Genomic DNA, 21,726 nt, shown 5'->3' with positions numbered 1-21,726 from the left:
AGACTGCAGTGCGTAACCCCTGGCACAAGGGTAGCTAGCAATTCTAGACTACTTGTAGAAAGGGTGTCCTAACCTATTTTGCCAAAGGTCTTTACAAACAGCATCGAAATGGGTCAAACGTGAACCAGGGAAAAAAAAAAAAACCAATCATCCCTTTTTTTTATTTGATAAAAAAACAAACCATGATCATCCAGATTATATGGCTATCATCTCCTGGGGTCAGACCTACTGGATCATATCAGTCGGTCGCAACTTGCAACTGGATGGGAACCAGTAATGGCAAGCACCAGAAGGTCCACAACATCAAACAGCTAAGATTTTCATTCAATAATAAACTAAATGTCTTCCTCAACTAGCATACATTATGTCCCTAATCAACAAAATTAAATTTCTTCCCTAAATTAAGTAATACACTGAAGCTATTTTAACTCCATAATTAGCAAAGGAAAATATAGTTTACAAGCATTCACTATGTGCAGATCTAATTAGGTGTATAATTCAAAAGCACATAAGCAAGAATTCAGATGCAGGGAGACAGAAGCTTCATCAAATTTGTCAATAGATGTCTTTATGTCCACAGCAAACCTTCTCCATTCCATGCAGCACTTTAACTGAGAATTCTATTGTCGAGAAATTGGTGCCATTGGCATGGACGGTGGCTGGTTATAAATATTGCCATCAGAACCCTGAAAACTTTGGTAAGAATTTGTAGTTGTAAAGGGAGAAATCCCAGACACTGGAGGATAACCAGGCATTGAAGGCAGCTGCTGTTGGGGCATGCCATAGCTGTATGGTACACTACTTATTGATCCAGCAGTCTGCATGTACTGGGGCACTGGATACTGTGGCATAGGTGGTAGTGGTGGCAGTGGTGGAGGAGACGACGAGGGGGGAGGTGGTGGCTCATTTGGTGCAAATTGTTGGCTGGTGGTAGACACAGTGTGTTGGATAGATTCAGGATGAGGGAAAGGAGGAACTGGAGGTTGTTGAATATTTTGAGGCGGTGGTATGTAAGAGGATTGGTCATTTTCAAGTTTAGGCCTCTTTTCAGGAGGGTAATCGTTAGAGGATTCTTTCATTGAATTGCCTATGACACCCTCTGATGCAAGGGAGGATAGGACATAAGAGAGCATCTGGACAGAGGATGTCGATGCAGTTAGCTTTGCTGCCACTGCAGCGGCAGCAGACTTGCGTGGGTCTTCCTCAATGTGGCCAGATTTTTCAGGATAGGAAACCTGCCGAGTGTACATTACTGGAGCTGATTGTTCCCTATCCCCCGGTACAAAGCTGTGAGGTGCTAGGGAGGTTTGAGCTTCCTTCGGGCTTTGCTCAGCTAGTGACTGAACTTTGTCTCTATTTAGAAACTGCTGGCACATATTACCTGCCTGCTCTGACTGGGACTGTGCGGCCTGGAAAACAACACATAGGAAAAGCATACATAGAATGATTATAAACCATTTTCCAAGAAACATAGCAGGAAACCATGTTAGTGCACAATTAGAAGGGAATTGGACACCATTTACGGACTTTAAACTTGAAAGGCAACAAGAAATTGAGACTTATTATTATGTTCCTTGTCTCAGAGAAGATTCTTCTTTCAAAGCCCACCCCAACACCCAAAAAAACAAACCCAGAAAATAAAGGATATCTCATATTTTTGGTGCAAAATAATTTTTCAATCCTCTAATGATAAAACCAACATGTATAACATGTTCCACAGGAGGTCATATAAACATGAATTTCACATCTATCTAGCCATAAAATCTCCACAGCTGTTAGTCCATGAAAGATTTGGAGTGCAATAAATAAACTAATGAAAACCAACAAACCACAGTTGATATGGATAATTTATGTTTTTTTTTTCATTGGAAAGTATACATGCACCACAACCTCACCCCCCATCCATCCAAGAAGGAGGCGCCATTTGAGCTAGAGCTCATTGGCGACGAGGGAAATAGAATAAAAAATTATTTTATTACAATATTTAGAAAGCCATCTTTTCAACTCTTGGTCTATGAATGCATACACACAGAGATGTATTGAAACTTCTACCAAGAGTTTTAACATTCTATATGTTACAAATTGTTAAAAAGAATTAGAAAAATTATCCAAAGAGCTAACTGAAACTCCTACCAAGTAGGGATTATACAATTGACAAACCTGAAGTTGGTTACGGACTTGATCCAGCTTGAATTCCTGATAAAAAAAACCATATCAGCTTCATTTTCAACTAATCTCAATATCTCATGCAATAGTATGTAACCATCAAGTAGTCTGGCCATTGGCCAACCAACCTGCTCCTGGAGAGCTTCTCTTAAATGAGACACGAGACTAGTTCTAGATGATTCAACTGCCGTTAGTTGTTCAATACAGTCCCTCAGTACAGCATGCTGCCCCTGCAGCTCCTCCACAAATGCAGATCCATGGAATTGTCCTACTAAAACAAACAGTTCAGACTTCAGAGAAAAGAAAGATCCAATCCAATCACAAGAACCATAGAAGATAAAATATGCTGCATACTTGCTTTAACACATTTTAGTCCAGATTTAACTTCAGTTTGCTTCTAGATTTAAAAATCCAGCCAATTCATACTTCAAAGGCATTGAGGTTTAATCAGTTAGGTTTCTATGTACTTAATATGTACATATTTCCTGTCCTGGTAACATGTCAGATAATGACAATGGTTAAAAGCAAGCTCCCAGATTCCAAAAAAAGGGGGTCAGTAGTTATCTGAAATCTACACATGTAGCAGGTTGATTACAAGTTGTCCTAAATCTGTCTATTTTGAATGCATGGTTCTAGTTACAATAATGGAGTAACTTAAGATTTTATTCCAATAAAAAACTAATGATTGTAGTATGAAAAACATCTTCCTCATCTAGTTTAAACAAAACTTGTTTCTCAATTTGTGAAAGATAAAAAGGGCATCATACAATAGTGGCCTCAAGAAATAACAATAATGGCAGCACGAAAAACCTCTTCAATCTTCATACAGTTAAAACAAAACCTGATTCTCAAATTACACAATGAAAAAGGGCAAAAAAGAGTAGTAGCCCCAAGAAACTTAAGCCACAACTCCAGCTAACATCTCCACTTCTTAGTACAGCAATACCACAGGAAAAAATTTTGCAAGGCAATGACATTTTAGCAAGTCCACAATATTTCTAGAACAACCATAGCCACTCCTGGCACAAATTATCTTGGCCAAGTTGTGTTGTTCAGAGTTCCATCATGATGTTTGACTATAAAATTTAAAGTGCATATAGCACAAGCTTTATTCTATGTTCATGACATGCGCATCAATAACCGTCAATAACAGTACATAAAAGTTCTAGCATGAGAATACACAAAATGAACATCCAAAAGCTTACTACAAACAGAATAAAATAAGGAAATTAAATGTAATATATTGTATCAAATAAATTAAAAAGGCAATAGAATATGCGTACACATGCAACGATGCTTACACAAACATCACCACAAATGCATAGATTGGGAGTTTACGAAACAATTTATGAAGACATACGTGCAGGAATACCTGAATTAATATCACTGCTAATTTCCTTCTCAGCTTTCTCAAGGCTGCTAATAGCATTCCTACATTTGCTCAATATAACATCTTCATCTGACTGGCCACCATAAACGATATGATACTCTGAAACTATTTTTTCCAATTTATTTCCAGCAGATGGTCTCTGTTTATAAGAATGGAAAAGAGAGATGGGATAAGTCCACAATCATATAGAATAATTCAATATCCATGCAAACATATAGTCAGCAAAGAAAATTTGAATTACCAGTTTGAAGTTCAAATTCTTTCCATTTCTATTACTATTTTCCAGTTGCCTACCCACAAGCTCTTCCTTAAGAACTTGTGCACGAGAACCAAAAACTTTTCTTTCTTCCCATATCCCAACCTGCATGTGGAAAAATTAGAAATGCATTAGCAAGCAATACTTCACACTAATTTCCAAATAACAAATTCAAGTGTCAGGTACTCCAATAATGGAGGAGGAAAAGATCCAATAAATACAAAGAATAAGTGCAATAAGTGTGCATTATAAAGAAATTTAAAATAATACCAGTCCTGATATTAACAATGCACTAATCATCCTATGGGCAAAGAGCACAGCATAGAGAAGGCTATAAAATACAAATTTACCATCTATTCTTATTCAATCATCCACAGATATTCCACATAAATATCAACTTTGATGTCAGACTTGGTTGAAGATATGGAAAATTTCCAACGCGTATTACAAAATTGATGCAAGAAGCGCAAAGAAAAAAAAATTTTAAATTTAGTTTTATTTAATTTTAGAAGTCAATTGTATTTTATTTTAAGTCTTAATAGTAAGGTTATTTAGTATTTTTATTTAATATCCTAGAGTTAAGTTTATTTTTGTAAATCAACAATTGAGATTTCCCAAATCAGAAAGAATGAGAGTTTCTCAAGTCAATTAGAATTAGGATTTATTCCTATGGCAATAGTTTACAGTGTTTTTCTATTGGTAAGTTACACATGAACCCGATGGGTATTGAATCCACGACTTCACCCTCCACCTAGAACTTAGAAGGGGAGAAGGTGCTAGTTAAGCTAGAGCTCATTGGCATAGAAACAGTCTACGGTCTACAGTTTGATTGATTAATAAAATTTCTCTTGGAATTTTCTAATGTTTGATACTAACTACAGCCAGCCCTAGGTGCTAAATCCTAGAGATTTTGTTCTTTGTTGCTTGGTGTTGACTCCTAGGTTATCTATCATTTATTTATTGATAAGTAAGATACGTCTATTTAAAAAAGCTACTTTGCACAAAAAGAGAGCAAAGAAGTTGGAATTTACAAGCAGGAAAAAGAAAAAGAAAGTTAAAAGAGAGAAGAGAACTAATGAACAGAGGGAGGGAATCACTAGATGCAAGTCCCCAAGCCAGAGACCAATCAAACAAATAATTAATAGATAACCTAGGAGTGGTTATTTGTTTTTCTATTGGTAAGTTACAAATGCACCTAGTGTTTTTCTGTTCTTCAACTTTTATTGTTGCCTATCATTTTGGTTTCGTCCTATGTCAGAAACTCAAATAAAACAAGCAAAGACAAGTACTTGTATTAAACCAAACAAAAAATGTGTCCTCTTTTTCTTTTTCTTTTTTTTTTTTTGGGGGGGGGGGGGGTGGGTGTGTCAAAATTGAGAGTCCTCTATCAGGTTTAAAACACAAAATCCACTCTTTGCCCCAATTCTAAACCAAGTCTGTTTGGGAAGTCTGAACAGTACTAGTTTGTCCTTCAATACATATCTTGCTTTTTGCTTAGAGGACTCCAATATTAAGATAGACTTAACAAGAAAATATATGCAGATTTCAATTTGCCAAATTGCTCCAGCAACTTCAGTGCCCACTAATTTTAAATATAACTTCCAGTAATATCTGCTTGCTACATCATCTAGTAGACTCCCAGAGTATCAATGACAAATGCTAGCAGATTTAAGATGAGAAATGACCAATAAAAGGGTTAGATATGTAACTTCAGTGGATGCTATTAAAGGAAACAACTTTTTTTTTTAAGAATAAGAGCAGATCACTCAGTCAACCCTAGGTAGAGAATCCTGGAGGTTTTATTCTTTGTTGCTTGGTGCTGACTCCAAGCAATCCTAGATGCCAACTCGTAGGTTATCTATCAATTATTTTTCTGTTCTCCAAATTTTAATTCAGTGGATGCTATTAAAGAAATTTTTGTAAAGAATAAGAGCAGATCATTCAGCCAACCCTAGGTAGAGAGTCCTAGAGGTTTTGTTCTTTGTTGCTTGGTGCAAACTCCAAGCAATCCTAGATGCTAAATCCTAGGTTATCTATCAATTATTTTTCTGCTCTTCAAATTTTATTGTTGCATCATTTTGGTTTTGTCCAGCATCAAAAACTCAAATAAAACAAGCAAAGACAAGTTCTTGCATTTAAAACAAAACAAAAAATGAGAGTCCTCATCCAGTTTTAAACACAAAATCCACTCTTTGCCCCAATTCTAAACCACATCTGTTGGGGAGGTCCGAACAGTACTGGTTTGTCCTTCAATCCATATATTGCTTCTTGCTTAGAGGACTCCAATATTAAGATAGACTTCACAAAGACATATCTGCAGTTCAATTTTCCAAATTGCTCTAGCATTTCAATGGCCACCAATTTTATGCCGTTATTAGCTTGCACCATCATCTAGTAGCCTCCCAGAGTATCAATGACAAAATGCTAGCACAGATTTAAGAAAAGGAATGACCAATAAAAGGGTTAGATTCAATGGATGCAATTAAAGAAAATGACTCCTTGTAAAGAATTAGCGCACATCATTCAGTTAAAGCATCATTTTATTGACCATAGAGGGGAACAAATGTCTATAACATTATCATAACTCACTTGATAGGGAAAACAGGAAATTGTAAAAAAAAAAAAAAAATCAGAACAGACAAAACCTATTTTGCAGTGGAGTCATACACCCAATCAAAAAACTTGCTGAAGACATATTTTACAGTGAAAAAACAGTCTGCTAATGTTTGCCATAATCTGTTCAATTACTTTTCAAGCAGACCATTAAGGAGAATAATAAATATTATGGTCATTTATAAAACATTTCAGAAAATTTTACAGCCAAAACCTATGGCTGTCTTCCATATGGTGAGCATGTTTCCTAAGGTGCACTTATCTATATAATAAAAGGCTTAGGGTTTCAAAACAGAATACCAGCTCAAGTGAACACAAGGACCAAAATAGACATTTCTTTGATAAGTATTCAAGGGCCAAAATAGACATACCAGACGAAGTGCAGCATTCCTTCCAAACTCATCCCCATTTTCAATCACATCACGAAGAGCATCTGGAAGAACCTTCCAAAATTCACCAACAAACTCCGAACCCTTTCGCCTACTGTTCTGCAATATGTCATTTGCAAGATATAGAAAGGCCAATCTCTGCTCACGTGGAGAACAATGAAACTGCCGAGCCCAAGTTTCAACAACTTGTTTTGCTTTATTCATATGGAATATACACCAATGTGATAAAGCTTAATCGCATTAAGGATAGCAAAACTCAGTAATAAGGCTAAAGTAACAATAGATACTGGCAAAGAAGTGAAGAGAACGAATACATTATATGCAGAGGACAAGTTGTACTACAAAGATTGCTAATTTTTTTTTTTTTTTTTTTTTTGAAAATGATATAGAAGAACATATATATTAAAAAAATAGATAAAGCAGAACTCAGTGCAGGTTGACAGAGTAAAGAATTTAACAACGAAAACTTAAGGAATCCAATGAAATAATTGTTGAAACAAAGACCTATGCATATATAATTTCATTTGACCCAAGGAGCATTAACCAATGTAGCTACAACTTAATTTCACATCAATGAAAAATGAAACAAAAACGGTTGGAAATTAAACTGCAAGAACAGTGTTTGATACCACATATAAGTGAAAAGGCCAAAAAAAAATGTCAAAACAATATAGAATCAAAAACCAACAGGAAAGAGAAACATCATCCACAATCCCTAAAATATCGTCAAAAGGATACTCTCTATACTAGCCTGTGAATTGTTGAGCTTGGCTAGCTTTTCCATTAAAATCTGTGGATTGAATGTACTGCCCATTGATTCTGATAGCAGTTTCCTCAACTGATAAAGCACAGTGAAGACCTCTATAAATTAAGTACTCTTCACAGGAGAAGAAAAGAACAAAACCTTAGTCAAAATAGGTTCACTGCTTTGCAAGATAACTTAAAACACAGCACATCAGAGATACAGAAATTGTATTTGATTAATATAGAAATAACCCTTCTACCAAACCAAAATCTGTCAAAGTTTTCCAAACAAATAAACAGTTTCTATATTAAATGTAAGGCAGGGACCCTACAAACAGTACCCTACTTAGTGTACCAGAGATATCACTGATTATTGCTGGGGCAGATGCCAGGGGGCCGTTATGTTTGCAGATATGCATGAGACACATACAAACTTTCAAGTGGATGCATTTTTGTTAAAAATTCCCAAGATTAAGCGATAAGAATAAGAAGGTAAGAGTGAAAAAAATTTCTAATTGTTGGGAAAAAATAATAAATAGGAGATACCAAGTTGATCCCTCATATAAAGTCACAAGATTTGCATGAAATATGCCCAGAGGGGGAAGTTCGCATGCAAGTATGTCTGTGCATTCATACATATGGTAAAGGGAGTGAAGTTTAATAAAACAAGATTTGATATTTGCAATTCAAAACACCACAAATTGCATTTTTTTAGCAGAGCAATGAGCAAGATGGATGGTGAGGTCCAGGGGTCAAGACCCACCAAGTGCATGTGTAACTTACCAATTAAAAAGAAAAACTTGAATATGAACCTTTTTCCAGAACAATCACTTTTAATAAATTGGGTTGTAACTCCTCTCTAGCAAAGAAACAAAGCTCATGCTGCCTTAATCAAAACCACAACAATTCATAAGTGGCCAGAATTTAGAGCTGTTTTGGAGAGGAGAAAGGAATGAAATGGAATGGATTGAAGCGGATTTTTAAGGAATATTTCATCCATTCTCTTATTTGGGAGTTCAGTACGAGGAATGGAATGGTTAAGAGGGAATGCTCATTTCATTCCACTCCATCCTAAGATTTCCTCCTTAAAAAGAGAGGAACACACTCCTTCAAGTAAAGCCAAGTAAAAGGCAAGGTGTAAAATAATAATAATAATATAATAATAATAATAATAATAAATTTCTTTCCTGTCAATTCCCAAACACACCATATCATATTCCCTTTCATTCCATAGTGTTAATATCTTCCGCAATTACTTTTTTTTTTTCTTTGATAAGTATAACTTCAGCAACAACTATGCAGAGAGAAAAAAACACTTCAATTCAGGGAAAAAATAAAAATTGCCATAGAATTCGCTCAAAGATTTCCGTATTCTTCACTAATTTCGCTTTGCCACACAATCATGGTACATAAAAACAACTACGCATCAATATCTTCACAAGGTTTCTATCTTATTAATTCAAGCAAATATTAAGCAATTAATAACAACATCACTAATTGATATTAATAAGATTATTATTTTTTTTTTTAAGTACAAAAATTTGAAATTGTCTCAGCTGAATTAAACTAGCAAAAGCTAGAATAGGTGGGTTCTAAATCAAAGCAACATTAATCTAAACCCTAAACGTTGTTTCTTTCTATTCCATAACATACTGCTCTTAATTAGACTATAAAGACAGTTACTTGAAACACTACTCAAACCAATTAAGAATAAAGCAAAGCAGGTAACTATGACTAAGAAATTTTTTTTAAAAAAAAAGGAAGAACAAAAACAAGTATAAAACTTCAATCAGATTAAAGCACAGAAAAAAAAAAAAAAAAAAGTGAAGTGAAATTACATGAGAGTAAAGCCCTAAAGAGAGAAGAAAGAGTACCTGTGGAGAAGAATGCGGGTGAGGGAAAGAGAGAGAATCAACGGCAAGTGAGAATAGCGTGGTCGAGCTCTTCTTCCATGACTTCAATAATTAATTGCAGGGATTTTGGGAGGGTTTTGAGAAAAAATAGGTTTTTGTGTTTTTGGTTTTGGTTTTTGTTAATTGTGAGTGTTGGTGGCGTTGTCGTTGTTTTTGCTGTTGGGTGGAGATTGGGATAACAGTACGAATCGGAGTTGGTCTGGGAATCTTAATAAGAACTGTGGAGTGTTTTATGATGTTATGTTATGTTTTGAGAGAGAGAGTTCACGGTCTCAACGGGCTCTTCTTGTGTGTTCGGCTTAGCTTAGATTACTGACACGAACGTGTACTTTAAATTCCCCAAAGTACCCCTTGGTTTTAGGGATTTCTTTCTTTGCCCAGTGAAGTGAAACCGCCGTGGCTGACACAAAATATCTAAAGCAAAATTCTTTCGATGCCAAATTTAGCCAATCAATCACCCAATCACTCACTAATAATTTTCATCTAATAAATAATAGTAAAAAATCTAACAACACAATTTATATCACAAGTCTCATCCATGTTTTTTTAAATTATTTTTTAAGATAGTTTTAATAAAATACGTCAACTCTTAATGTTTACTATTGATTATCATCATACAAAAATACTAATTAATTTTTTGTGTAAGTCGGTAAGGGCAAAGCTATGTAATAGATAGGAATGGCAAAAAGTACCCGACCCACAAGTACCCAGCCTGATGCTAATGGGGCGAGTTTTACTCGACTCGTGAGACAATAGGTGCAGGTTTGGGTTCTAATAATTCAACCTGTGGCGAAATCAGGTCGAGTTCGGATATTATGCATACCCGACCCACATATATGCAAGTTTACTTAAATACCCTTAATATATATATATATATATATGTACATGCGCGCACACGCACACACACACATCTCACACTTCCAAACCCTAATACCCTATCTCATTCTCTCGATCTCAATTATCTAAGTCGCCACCCTCTCTCAATCTCAGTCACTCTCACCAACCCACACAGCCACACGCCCTAGCCACTTCAGTGCCGCCCCCCTCAACTCCTTAAGTCGTCACTCTCACCGACCCACACAACCACACTCACGGCCTCACCACTTCACCGCTGCCCCCTTCAATCGCTCTCACTCTCCCTCCTCCTTGCATCTTCACCTCGCCGTCAACGCTAACTCCCCATCTATCACCAACTCACCATAACTCGCTCTCAATGATTTCAATGATTTGGATTTGTTCTGTACCATTTTTTTGGGTTTGTTGCCATTCCTATTTCTCAATGATATGTTCTTCTCTTTTCTTTTCTTTTTTGTGATTTCTGTGTTTGTGTGTGTTAGGATTTGTGTTTGTGTTTGTGATTTTGAAAGGAAAAATCATAAATCTAAAATTTTTGTGTTTGTGATTTTCTGTGTTTGTGTTAGGATTTCTATGTTTGTGTTTGTGTTTGTGATTTTGAAAGGAAAAATCATAAATCTGAAATTTTTGTGTTTCTAGTTTCTGTGTTTATGATTTTGGACTGGGCATGATGGGACGGGGCCTCAACAGGGCACATTTGGGGGTTTAAAAAAACCTGTTTATTAAACGAGGCGGGTTCAGGTAATAGGGGCGGGGCCACGAAGCAAGTTCAAGCATAAAGAAACCCGCTCCAAACCCGACCCATTGTCATTCATAGTAATAGGGTGGGGGGCCATGCCCCCCCCCCCCCCAAATTTTGAATTTTTTTTAAGATATATATAATTATTTTAATGTTTTCAAAATTTAATCTACAAAAATAAGAGTTGGCCCCCCCAAATATTTGGATTAGTCCAATGATGCTCTTTAAAAATATAATTGGTCTAATAGTTATAAAGATATAACTTTATTTTTCGCAATTTTATTTTTTATTGTAAAATATGCTCATATATCTGTTAAATATTTGACAAAGTTTGTCACCAAACATGTTTGAATCTATCTTTTTCAACCCGTTATGTGGCAATTAACAAGTTACTAACTCATTAAAAAAAAATTGTCACTAAAGCTACACATGAAGGTTGTGTTTAGCATCAGCTTATAAACTTAGCTTTTGGCTTTTAAGTTTTTTTTTTTTTTTTTTAAACTTTTATGTACAACTTTTTAAAATCTCAATTTTTCAAAATTTTCAAAGTACAAGTATACTATAACACACTTTTAGCAAAAAGTTAAATAACTTATTCCCAAACAGACACAAAATGTCTCTTTAGTTGCCACATAATGGGTTAAAGTAAGATAGTTTCAAATATGTTAGAACTTAACTTATTCCTCTAAGTTTTGAATCATTCATGTTTTTGAAAATTTCATTAGTTCAATTGAAATACTTTTTTATTTACTTTACTATAAAATTTGATAATTTGTATTGAAATAAAACTTTTTAAAAATTTCACTATGAAAATGGTAAAAATAAATTTTATTTTAATAAAAAAGTGTGTGTATATATGTGTGTGTATGTGCACGCACGCACGTGGGGGTTATTTTAATAAATATATTAGTGTCGCAACTTGCCCCCCAAACAAAAATTATTGGCTCTACCTCTAGTAGTTCAGGATTAAACTCCAAAACTCTTATTCGACGACATGAAGTCTCCTCCAAGTTTGTGCAAGGCGAGCAATTTTTATTTTTTATTTTTAAATTGGAAGCAAGATGAACGGTGTTGTGAACTCCTGTGAAAATAATTATCAATTGTTTATAACTTGTCGCCTTAACCAATGATGAAATAACTCATAGAAGTTATAGCTTTGTGCAAGGCCAATATACCCATAATTGGAAGATATCTATACTAGAATAGATTTGGACATGGTCAGTAATAGTGATCCATGTAGAAATTGAAGAAGCAAAATTTCAATCGGGCCCAACTAAAGCAAAAGGACTAGATAGAATACCATGCTATAAGTTAACGTGATTGTGGACAATTTTATCATTGTCATGGCTCAAGCCTTCTTCCACTCAAGTCATCTCTTAAAATCCATAAATAGACCTTAAAAATCTTGAGCGTGTCTCGCTTTAAAGAGAAACAAATGTAATGTATATCAGACATTTTTTTTATTCATAAGCGGAATTTTGAACTTGAAAATAAATTAGAAAAGTATATATTTATGCCCAAAAAAAATCTTTAAAAATAAACAAATATAATGAATATGTTATTGTTGTATGAAATTTTTTACATTAAAATATCGCTTATTATACACATCAATGACTTTATATTGGTGGAAAGTGTTGTATATATAGGTATATACAAGGATAGGTGGTAATAATGATGATGTTTGAGTTTGAAAATATTGTTTCATAAATTTGTTAAAGTGAAAATTCAAGTTATGGAATTTTTTAAGTGAAAATTCAAAGTTAAGCATTTTTGATGGGTCGCAACTTTGGCTCGATCAATCGAAATGGTAAAGAAAAAATCCTGGAGTTTCTGGATGGTTCGATCGCTATTCGATTTGTGTTTGATCAATCGAAAAGAGCATTCGATCGATCGAAAGAACCTCTCGATCGATCGAAACTCAAAAATTGAATTTTCTGCAGAATTTTTCTGGTGACTATTCGAAAAGGTTGAAGAGGTTTCAAACCTTGTGAACGGTTTTATGAAACATTTTAACTCTCTATACATGCATTTTGATGAAATATAACCCTATGGGTATAAATAGAGGCTTATGTTCAGAATTGCTATGGTTATTCTGCAGAACTACTTGAAACCTCTTCAACCTTTAGTAAGTTAGAGAGAAACACAATAAATCCTGTGGCTATAACCCTATGGGTATAACTCTATGGGTATAACTCCACAAAATAGTAAGTTAGAGAGAAACACAAGAAATCATGTGGTTATTCTTCAGAATTGCTATTTATAGAACCCAATATCTTGGTTGTATCCTGTAGGAGGAACGAATCTTTCCCCAATCAGGTATTGTTCGCTTTGGGAATGGGCTGAGGAGCCAATGCCACCCTTATGAATTTGTTCAATCCCACATCGAGGAGAGACACCTCCCACCTCTGCTTTATAAGCACTTGGCCTAAGGAAGGGTGTACCATAGTGTGTGTGATCAAGAAACAAAACTTGTAATCAAACTTGAGGATCAATAAATAAATAAAAAAGAACTAATCTCCTTAGACTTTGCCAAGGACGATTTTCTTAAAGTTTAAACTTGTCTATCTTCATTCTATTGTCATCAAGATCTATCTTATTTGTTGACTAATTCACTAAAGCCAGTTTTCCAATCCACTCTTTATAAATTTATTGTTTTGGGCTTTTTGGGCCAAAGTCCATTCATCTTTTGGGCTGAGAACCTAAATCAGGTCCTTACATATCCTATGGACAAATTTCGATAACCCTTTAGCAACAATAGTGTGGGAGGCAAATATTGTCTAAGGAAAACGATATTGTATCTCCAAGTTATCTATTTTCTGTTTGTCTTTTGTGTTAACCTTATTCTTCCATTATTACTTTGTATAATATCCCCAACAATCTTAGACAATATTTCCTACAATGGAAGGAACAAGTGATTTTTCAACGTTGAAGATGTTGAATCATGAGTTGGAGAAATTGGATTGCTTTGACGGAACCAATTTCTCTCGATGGAAAGATAAGATGAAATTCCTACTTACTGCACTCAAACTCTTCTATGTCTTGGACCCGAATTTGATGTCTTTTCCTACTATGAGTGATGAAGATACTAATGAGATAAAGGCACAAAGAAAGAAACGAGATGAAGACGAACTGATTTGCAGAGGACACATTCTCAATACTCTTTCGAATCGTCTCTATGATCTCTACACATCAATGCAGTCACCGAAGGAGATTTGGAATGCTTTGGAAGCAAAGTACAAAACTGAGAAAATAGGTACGAATAAGTTTATTATTCAAAAGTATTTTAATTATAAAATGCTTGATAATATCTTAGTTTATTATCAAGTACATAAGTTACAGATTTTGGTCAATAAACTCTGTGATTTGTCAATCAATATTCCTGAATCATTCCAAGTGAGTGCAATCATTGCGAAACTCCCACCAAGTTGGAATAATTTTAGGAAGAAGCTTCTGCATATGTTGGAAGATCTCACTTTAGAACAATTCGGACAACATCTTTGAATTGAAGAGGAAAGTCAGGTTAGAAATGGGACTAACACCGATTCTAAAGTGAATGTGAGCAATGTTCAAAGTGGGAGTTCGAGTAAAATCGATAAGTACTTGAAAGTGAACAAAAGTGGGAGTGGTTTCAAGAAGAACAACTCCAAGAATCCCAACAAGGACAAGAAGAACCGAGCATGTTTCCATTATGGAAAGAAAGGCCATTACATTCACGAATGTAAACTCTTACAGAACAAGAAAAAGGATGAAGAAGGTAATACCAATGAAACGAATGTCATTGAGGACATTGTTGCTATGGTGAGTGGCATATATATTGATATGATCACTGAAGTTCATATGGCTGTGATTGCAAATCTTTTTGATTAGTGATTCGATTCGGGTGCAACAGTGCATGTGTGCAACAACAAAGAGCAATTCAAGACTTATGATGAGTCTTCCATAGAACAACAAGTGCTAATAGGCAACCACAATAAAGCAAATATTCTTGGAAATGGCATTGTTGAAGTGAAAATGAGTTCCAGCAAGATGCTGATCTTGACCAATGTTTTTCATGTACCCGATATCAAGAAGAATCTAGTATTTGCCAATTTGTTATGTAAGAGTGGTGTAAAAGCTGTACTTGAATCGGACAAGTTAATCTTGTCCAAGAATGGGATATTTGTAGAAAAGTGATATGCTACTGATGGCATGTATAAACTAAGTATTATTAATAAAAAAAGTTTCTGGTTGTGCTTATTTTGTTAACTCTTCATATGTGTGGCATGCTAGATTAGGACATTTAAATTTCAAATACTTGAAGTTTATGTCAAAGCATGGTATGATTTCATATAAGTATGATGTTAAAAAGAAATGTGAAATTTGTATTCAAGCAAAGATGACAAAGAAACCTTTTTCTAAGTCGGATAGAAATTCTATTATGCTTGAATTTGTACATTTTGATGTATGTGAGTTGAATGGTGTATTAACTAGAGGAGGTAAAAGATACTTCATTACATTCATTGATGATTTCTCTAGATTTACATATGTGTATTTAATGAGAAATAAAGATGAATCCTTTGACATGTTCAAACGCTATAAAACTGAAGTAGAAAATCAAAAGGTTAGGAAAATAAAGATCCTACGAAATGATAGAGGTGGTGAATATTTTTCTAATGATTTTTTTTATCATTTTATGTTTTGTGAGGAACATGGTGTAATACACCAAAGTTCAACCCTTTATACACCCCAACAAAATGGTTTGGCTGAAAGGAAAAATAGGACTCTTGTAGACATGGTAAATGCCATGATCTTAAGTCCAGAGCTTTCTTTTAATTTACGGGGAGAGGCATTGCTTACAGCATGTCATATGCACAACAGAGTACCTTCCAAGATAGGTATATATAAGGATAGGTTGTAATAATGATGAAGTTTGAGTTTGAAAATATTGTTTCATAAAGTTGTTAAAATGAAAATTCAAGTTCTATAATTTTCTAAGTGAAAATTCGAAATTAAGCATTTTCAATCAGTCGAAGCTTTGGCTCGATCAATCGAAATGGTAAAGAAAAAATTCTGGAGTTTCTAGATGGTTCCATCGCTATTCGATTCCTGTTCAATCGATCGAAAAGAGCATTCGATCGATCAAAACTTGAAAACTGAATTTTTTGCAGAATTTTTCTAATGACTGTTCGAAAAGGTTGAAGAGGTTTCAAGCCTTGTGAACGGTTTTATGAAACATTTTAACTCTCTATATGTGCCTTTTGATGAAATATAACCCCATGGGTATAAACAGAGGCTTATGTTCACTTGAAAATAACTAACTTCACAAAATAGTAAGTGATGGGACTGACGAACTCAACTTCCTTGGACGATCTCATCAAATGAACTTCCCACCTTGGTATGAACACAGGAGAGTCGTTAATAAGAGCATTCAATACCTTGGACAGTTACCAAACAGTTGGCAAACCGTTGGAGCCTCATCAAAACCCATATTCATGAGGCCTGAGGCGTTACAAAAAAGGGCACTAAAACCACAATCAAGGCCCCCAACGGCTAGGAATCATGAAGTTGTATATATACACTCTGATCAGAGACAAACCAGGTACTTAGACTTATCCAAAAGTATTCATAGATACTCTGATATTCAGTCCTCTCTTATTATTCTCTAAAAAACTTCTATGTCACTCTTTCCCCACCACCCTTAAAGGAGTTGCAAGGGAGTAGTTCACGAAGTTACCAACATTGTCCATTGACAACTTTGAGCAATTAGGCAATGCCTTCTTGCGACATTTCATTGGAGGGCAATGCCCGAAGAGACCAGCAAACCACTTACTCACCATCAAACAAAGGGAGAAAGAGACCCTGAGGTCGTATGTGAAACGCTTCACTCGAGAAACCTTAGAGGTAAATGAAGCTGATGACAAGGTACATTTAACTACCTTTAAAGCTAATTGAAGTTTAGAGAGTTCGTGATCTCACTTGTGAAGAATCCTCCTAAGACGATGGCGGAAATGCTCCTGAAGGCACAAAAATACATGAATGCAGAAGACGCTTTAGTCGCGATAAAGGATAAGGAAAAGACCAGTGAAAAAGGAAGGAAGGAAGGAAGGAAGGAAGGAAGGAGGACGACCGTAGAGGACGAAAAAGGGAACGTCAAGATCATCAGACAAGCAACATGGGTAAAAGGATAGACGAAAAAGCTCCTCAAACGGTAAAATTCACTCCTTTAGTTATGTCTGTTGATAAAATTTTGGTGCAGATTAAGGATGAGCACTATCTCAAATGGCCTAGGCCATTACATTCGTCACCCAACGTGCGTGATAAGAAGAAGTTTTTCCGTTTCCACAAGAATCACGGCCACTACACAGAGGATTGCAGAGACTTGAAGGAGCAGATAGAATGAAAAGGGAAATTGTAGAGATTTGTGAAAAAGGGGGAGCACAATAGGTCCAGGGACGATGACAAGGACAAGCATGAAGCCTCACCAAGGGACGAGGACTATACGCCCAAACGTTCACCAAGCGTGATCGAGGAGATAAAGATGATCACAGGAGAATTGTTCAAGTCCCTCAAGAAGTCATATCAGAGACAGGTGAACAGCATCCACAAGATACCCCCAATGAAATAGAAACGAATAGACAGGGACATGTTTTTCTCTGAAGAAGATGCTAGAGGGGTGAAGCAGCCTCATGATGACCCCTTGGTCATAATGTTAACAATATAAGGGTTTAACACCTGGAAAATCCTCGTGGATAATGATAGCTCCGCGGACATCATCTACCTCTCTACTTTTTAGTAGCTGAAGCTAGATCCAGGAAGGCTATGCCCATTTGACTCCCCTTTTGTCAACTTCAATGGAGACAAGGTGTATCCTAAAGGCATAGTGACACTGACGGTCACAGTGGGGACTCACTTGAGGCAGCTAACTTGTCAATTGGACTTATTGGTGGTAGATTGTCCCTCATTGTACAATGTGATCATCGGGAGGCCACACTCAACCATTGGAAAAGCGGCCACGTCCACCTATTACTTGAAGGTAAAGTTCCTGACAGAAAACGGTATGACCAAGATAAAAGGAGATCAAGTACTAGTTAGGGAATGCTATCAGGCCGTGTTAGCTGTAAAAGAAAACCATACGTGGATGATCGAGGAGAAGGAAGAAGATAAAATGGAAGCCCTAGAGACAGTGGAATTGGTTGAAGGAGAAATAGCAAGGACGACCAAAATAGGGACGACATTGAGCCTAAAGATGAGGTCAAGACTCGTCTAGTTCCTTAAAGAAAACCTAGACGTCTTCGCATGGAATTATGAGGACATGCCAGGTATATCCCCAAAGGTCATCCAACACAGACTAAATGTGGATCCCTAGAAGAAGCCCTTCCAGCAGAGACGACGGGTCTTCACTCCAAAACGGAATCAAGCAATTACAGACGAGGTTAACAAGCTGTTGTTAGTAGGTTTTATTCGAGAAGTATACTACCCAGATTGGCTCGTCAATGTCGTCCTAATTAAGAAAGTCAATGGAAAATGGAGAATATGCATGGATTTCACGGACCTGAACAAAGCTTGCCCAAAAAACAGTTTCCTTCTACCAAGGATAGACTAGCTAGTGGATTCCACGGCAGAGCATAAACTACTGACATTCATGGATGCATTCTTGGGATACAATCAGATAAAGATGGCTGAAGAAGACCATGAGAAAATTGCTTTCATCATGAGCAAGGGCTCTATTGCTATAAGGTAATGCCCTTCGGACTGAAAAATGCAAGAGCAACCTACTAGAGGTTAGTGAATAAAATGTTCAGCAAGCAGATCGAGAGAAATATGGAGGTATATGTGGATAATATGCTCATCAAGAGTAAGGAAGAGCTTGCTCATCTAGACGACCTCAAAGAAATGTTCGCCACACTCAGACAATACCAAATGAAGTTGAATCCCAGAGTAACCTCAGGGAAGTTCTTGTGGTTCATGGTATTCCAAAAGGGGATAGAAGCAAATCTAGAGAACGTGCAAGCCATACTTGATATGACGTCACCAAAGACCGTCAAGGAAGTCCAGAAGCTCATAGGAAGGATAGCAACACTCAACAAGTTCGTCTCTAGAGCGACAAACAAATGCTTACCCTTCTTCAAAATACTAAAGCAAGCTTTTGCTTGGACCGACGAATGTGAGATAGCTTTTCAAGAACTCAAGCGCTATCTAAGCAATCCACCCCTCCTAAGTCCATCCAAGGAGGGGGAAAACTTGTATTTGTATCTGGCAGTATCAACCACAGCCGTGAGTGCAACCTTGGTTCGAGAAGAGGACAGGAAACAGCTTCTAGTCTACTATGTTAGCCAAGCTTTCCAAGGGGCAGAAGCCAAGTACCCAAGGATTAAGAAGACTGCATTCGCATTAATGGTAGCTTCGCGTAAGCTACGACCTTATTTTCAGGCGAACCCTATCTTGGTAATGACAAACCAACCAATTAAGAAGTCAATGAACAAGCTCGAGGCAATAGGGAGAATGGTCCAATGGGCCATTGAGCTTAGCCAGTTCGACATTGAATACCACCCCAAGACGACTATTAAAGCGCAGGCATTGGCGGACTTCATCGCCGAGTTCACCATCCCTAGATGAAGACAGCCTCCCTAACGAAGCAGAACGATAGACGATACAAATTGATGGTTTGTCAGCCCAAAAGAGGGGAGGAGTAGGGGTTGTCATCATCACTCCAAATGGGGAAATGCTTAAATATGGAGTTCAGCTAAAATTCTCGACCACCAATAATGAAGCTGAATACGAAGGAATATTGACGGGGATAAGGGTCGGAAAAGCACTAAGAGCTAAAAACTTGCTCCTCCAAAGTGATTCTAAGCTAGTAATAGGGCAGATAAAGGAGGAATATGAAGTAAAGGAAAAGAGAATGCAAAAATACCTTAGACTGACGAAGCACTTAACACAAGAGTTCAATAGGGTGGAATTCGTGCAGATCCCCAGAAACTAAAACATGATAGCAGACGAGATCACGAAACTAGCATCGTCAGAAGAAAGATCAACGAGCATGGTTTCAGAGATGGAAGTCCAGAAACACCCCAGCATTGAAGAAGTCCCTACATTTGCAATCTAGAGCACAAGTAGCTGGATGACCCCGATCATATCCTTCCTCCAAGATGGACATCTTCCATAGGATGTTGAAGAGGCCAGGAAGGTCAGGAAAAGAGCAGCCAGATTCACGATCCTAAATGACACCATGTACAAGAGAGGTTTTTCCATGCTCTACTTGAAGTGCGTTGACGAAGAGGAAGCCAAATATATTTTACAAGAGATCCATGAAGGGGTTTGCAGAGACCATGCAGGCTCTAGGTCCTTGGTGAGCAAAGTTATCGGAACAGGTTACTTCTGGCCTACTATGCAGGTAGTCGCAAGGGAGCTCGTCAAGAAATACAACAAATGCCAGAGGTTTGGGAATGTCCAACGCCTTCCAGCTGAAAGACTGACGACAATAGCCTCCCTTTGGCCATTTGCACAATGGGGAATTGACATCGTCGGCCCACTACCCCGAGGTAAGAGACAGGTAAAGTTTCTACTAGTCGCTATCGATTATTTCACAAAATGGGTTGAAGCAGAGGCATTATCAACCATCACCAAAGCAAAAATCCAGAGCTTCATATGGAAGAACATAATTTGCAGGTTCAGGATTCCACAGATGATCATATCAAATAATGGGCGGCAGTTCGACAGTCAAGGCTTCAAGGATTTTTGTTCAAGTTTAGGGATCAAGAGTCAGTTCTCATCCCCGAGACACCCACATGCAAACGGACAAACGAAGGTGACTAATCGAACACTAATCAAGATCATTAAAGCCAGGTTGGACGACGCTAAGGGAGTCTGGCACAAGGAATTGCCCAATGTCTTGTAGGCTTACAGGACTACAGCAAGAACCCCAACAGCAGAAACTCCTTTCAGACTCACTTACGGCACCGAGACAGTAATCCTGGTCGAGGTGGGAAAAACCAACATCAGACGAGAGATGTTCCATGAGGAAAGCAACAACGATCAACTAAAAGTCAACCTGGACTGCTTGGATGAAGTCAGAGATGAAGCTTCTAACAAGATGACAAAGTGCCAACAGAAGATGGTCGAGTACTACAACAAGAGAGTGAAGCTCAAAAGACTTGACATAGGGGACATCGTCCTATGTGAAGTCACCCCGGCAACCAAAGACCCTATCCAAGGGAAACTCGGCCCAACCTGGGAAGGTCCTTACCAGGTCGTCCATTACTCCAGACAAGGCAGCTATCACCTGGAGACCTTATACGAGTAGAGACTACCACGACCATAGAACATTGAGCACTTGAAGAAGTATAACCAATAGATGTAACATAAAATTGTATTCATTTTTGAAAGCAATAAAAGAACTATTTAGCTAATGACTCAATGCAAGCAAACTTAGCAGCTTAAAAGTCAAAAATGACAAGATCCCTTAAATGGGTGTAAATCACAAAAAATTGGCTAAGTAACAAGATTCCGCCTAGACGAATGTAAGTTACTGACGAAGCCAAAAATGACAAAATCACTTAAATGGGTGTAAGTCATAAAAAAAGGCTAAGTAACAAGATTCCGCCTAGAAGGATGTAAGTTACTGACGAAACCATAAAAACGACAAATTCCCTTAAATGGATGTAAGTCACAAAAAAGAAATT

The 21,726-nt window shown here is 36.9% G+C and overlaps 2 protein-coding genes across 4 annotated transcripts; one reads left to right on the top strand and one right to left on the bottom strand.

The window, feature by feature from the left end:
- Positions 1–294: 294 nt before the first annotated feature.
- On the bottom strand, positions 295–9,772 carry LOC115976400 (regulation of nuclear pre-mRNA domain-containing protein 1A). Of its 3 annotated transcripts, none has more exons than XM_031097656.1 (8): positions 9,433–9,772; positions 7,553–7,652; positions 6,797–7,044; positions 3,798–3,917; positions 3,539–3,695; positions 2,295–2,437; positions 2,161–2,196; positions 295–1,409 (listed from the first exon to the last, which is right to left on the bottom strand). In XM_031097656.1, exons 2-8 carry the CDS (start codon positions 7,626–7,628, stop codon positions 621–623), a joined length of 1,569 nt encoding a protein of 522 aa, XP_030953516.1. In that variant the 5' UTR covers positions 7,629–7,652; positions 9,433–9,772; the 3' UTR covers positions 295–620. The 3 variants fall into 3 exon arrangements, with proteins under 3 accessions (XP_030953516.1, XP_030953514.1, XP_030953517.1); XM_031097654.1 differs by having other exon boundaries at positions 7,553–7,691; positions 9,433–9,771; XM_031097657.1 differs by having other exon boundaries at positions 2,295–2,434; positions 7,553–7,691; positions 9,433–9,771.
- Positions 9,773–13,963: 4,191 nt separating this feature from the next.
- On the top strand, positions 13,964–15,238 carry LOC115969778. The gene is made up of 3 exons (XM_031089393.1): positions 13,964–14,318; positions 14,574–14,819; positions 14,955–15,238. Exons 1-3 carry the CDS (start codon positions 13,964–13,966, stop codon positions 15,236–15,238), a joined length of 885 nt encoding a protein of 294 aa, XP_030945253.1.
- The last annotated feature ends 6,488 nt before the right edge of the window (positions 15,239–21,726 follow it).

This window comes from Quercus lobata, chromosome 2 (assembly GCF_001633185.2).
Source record: "Quercus lobata isolate SW786 chromosome 2, ValleyOak3.0 Primary Assembly, whole genome shotgun sequence".
NCBI lineage: Eukaryota > Viridiplantae > Streptophyta > Magnoliopsida > Fagales > Fagaceae > Quercus > Quercus lobata.
This window is presented reverse-complemented; position numbering and strand designations above follow the sequence as displayed.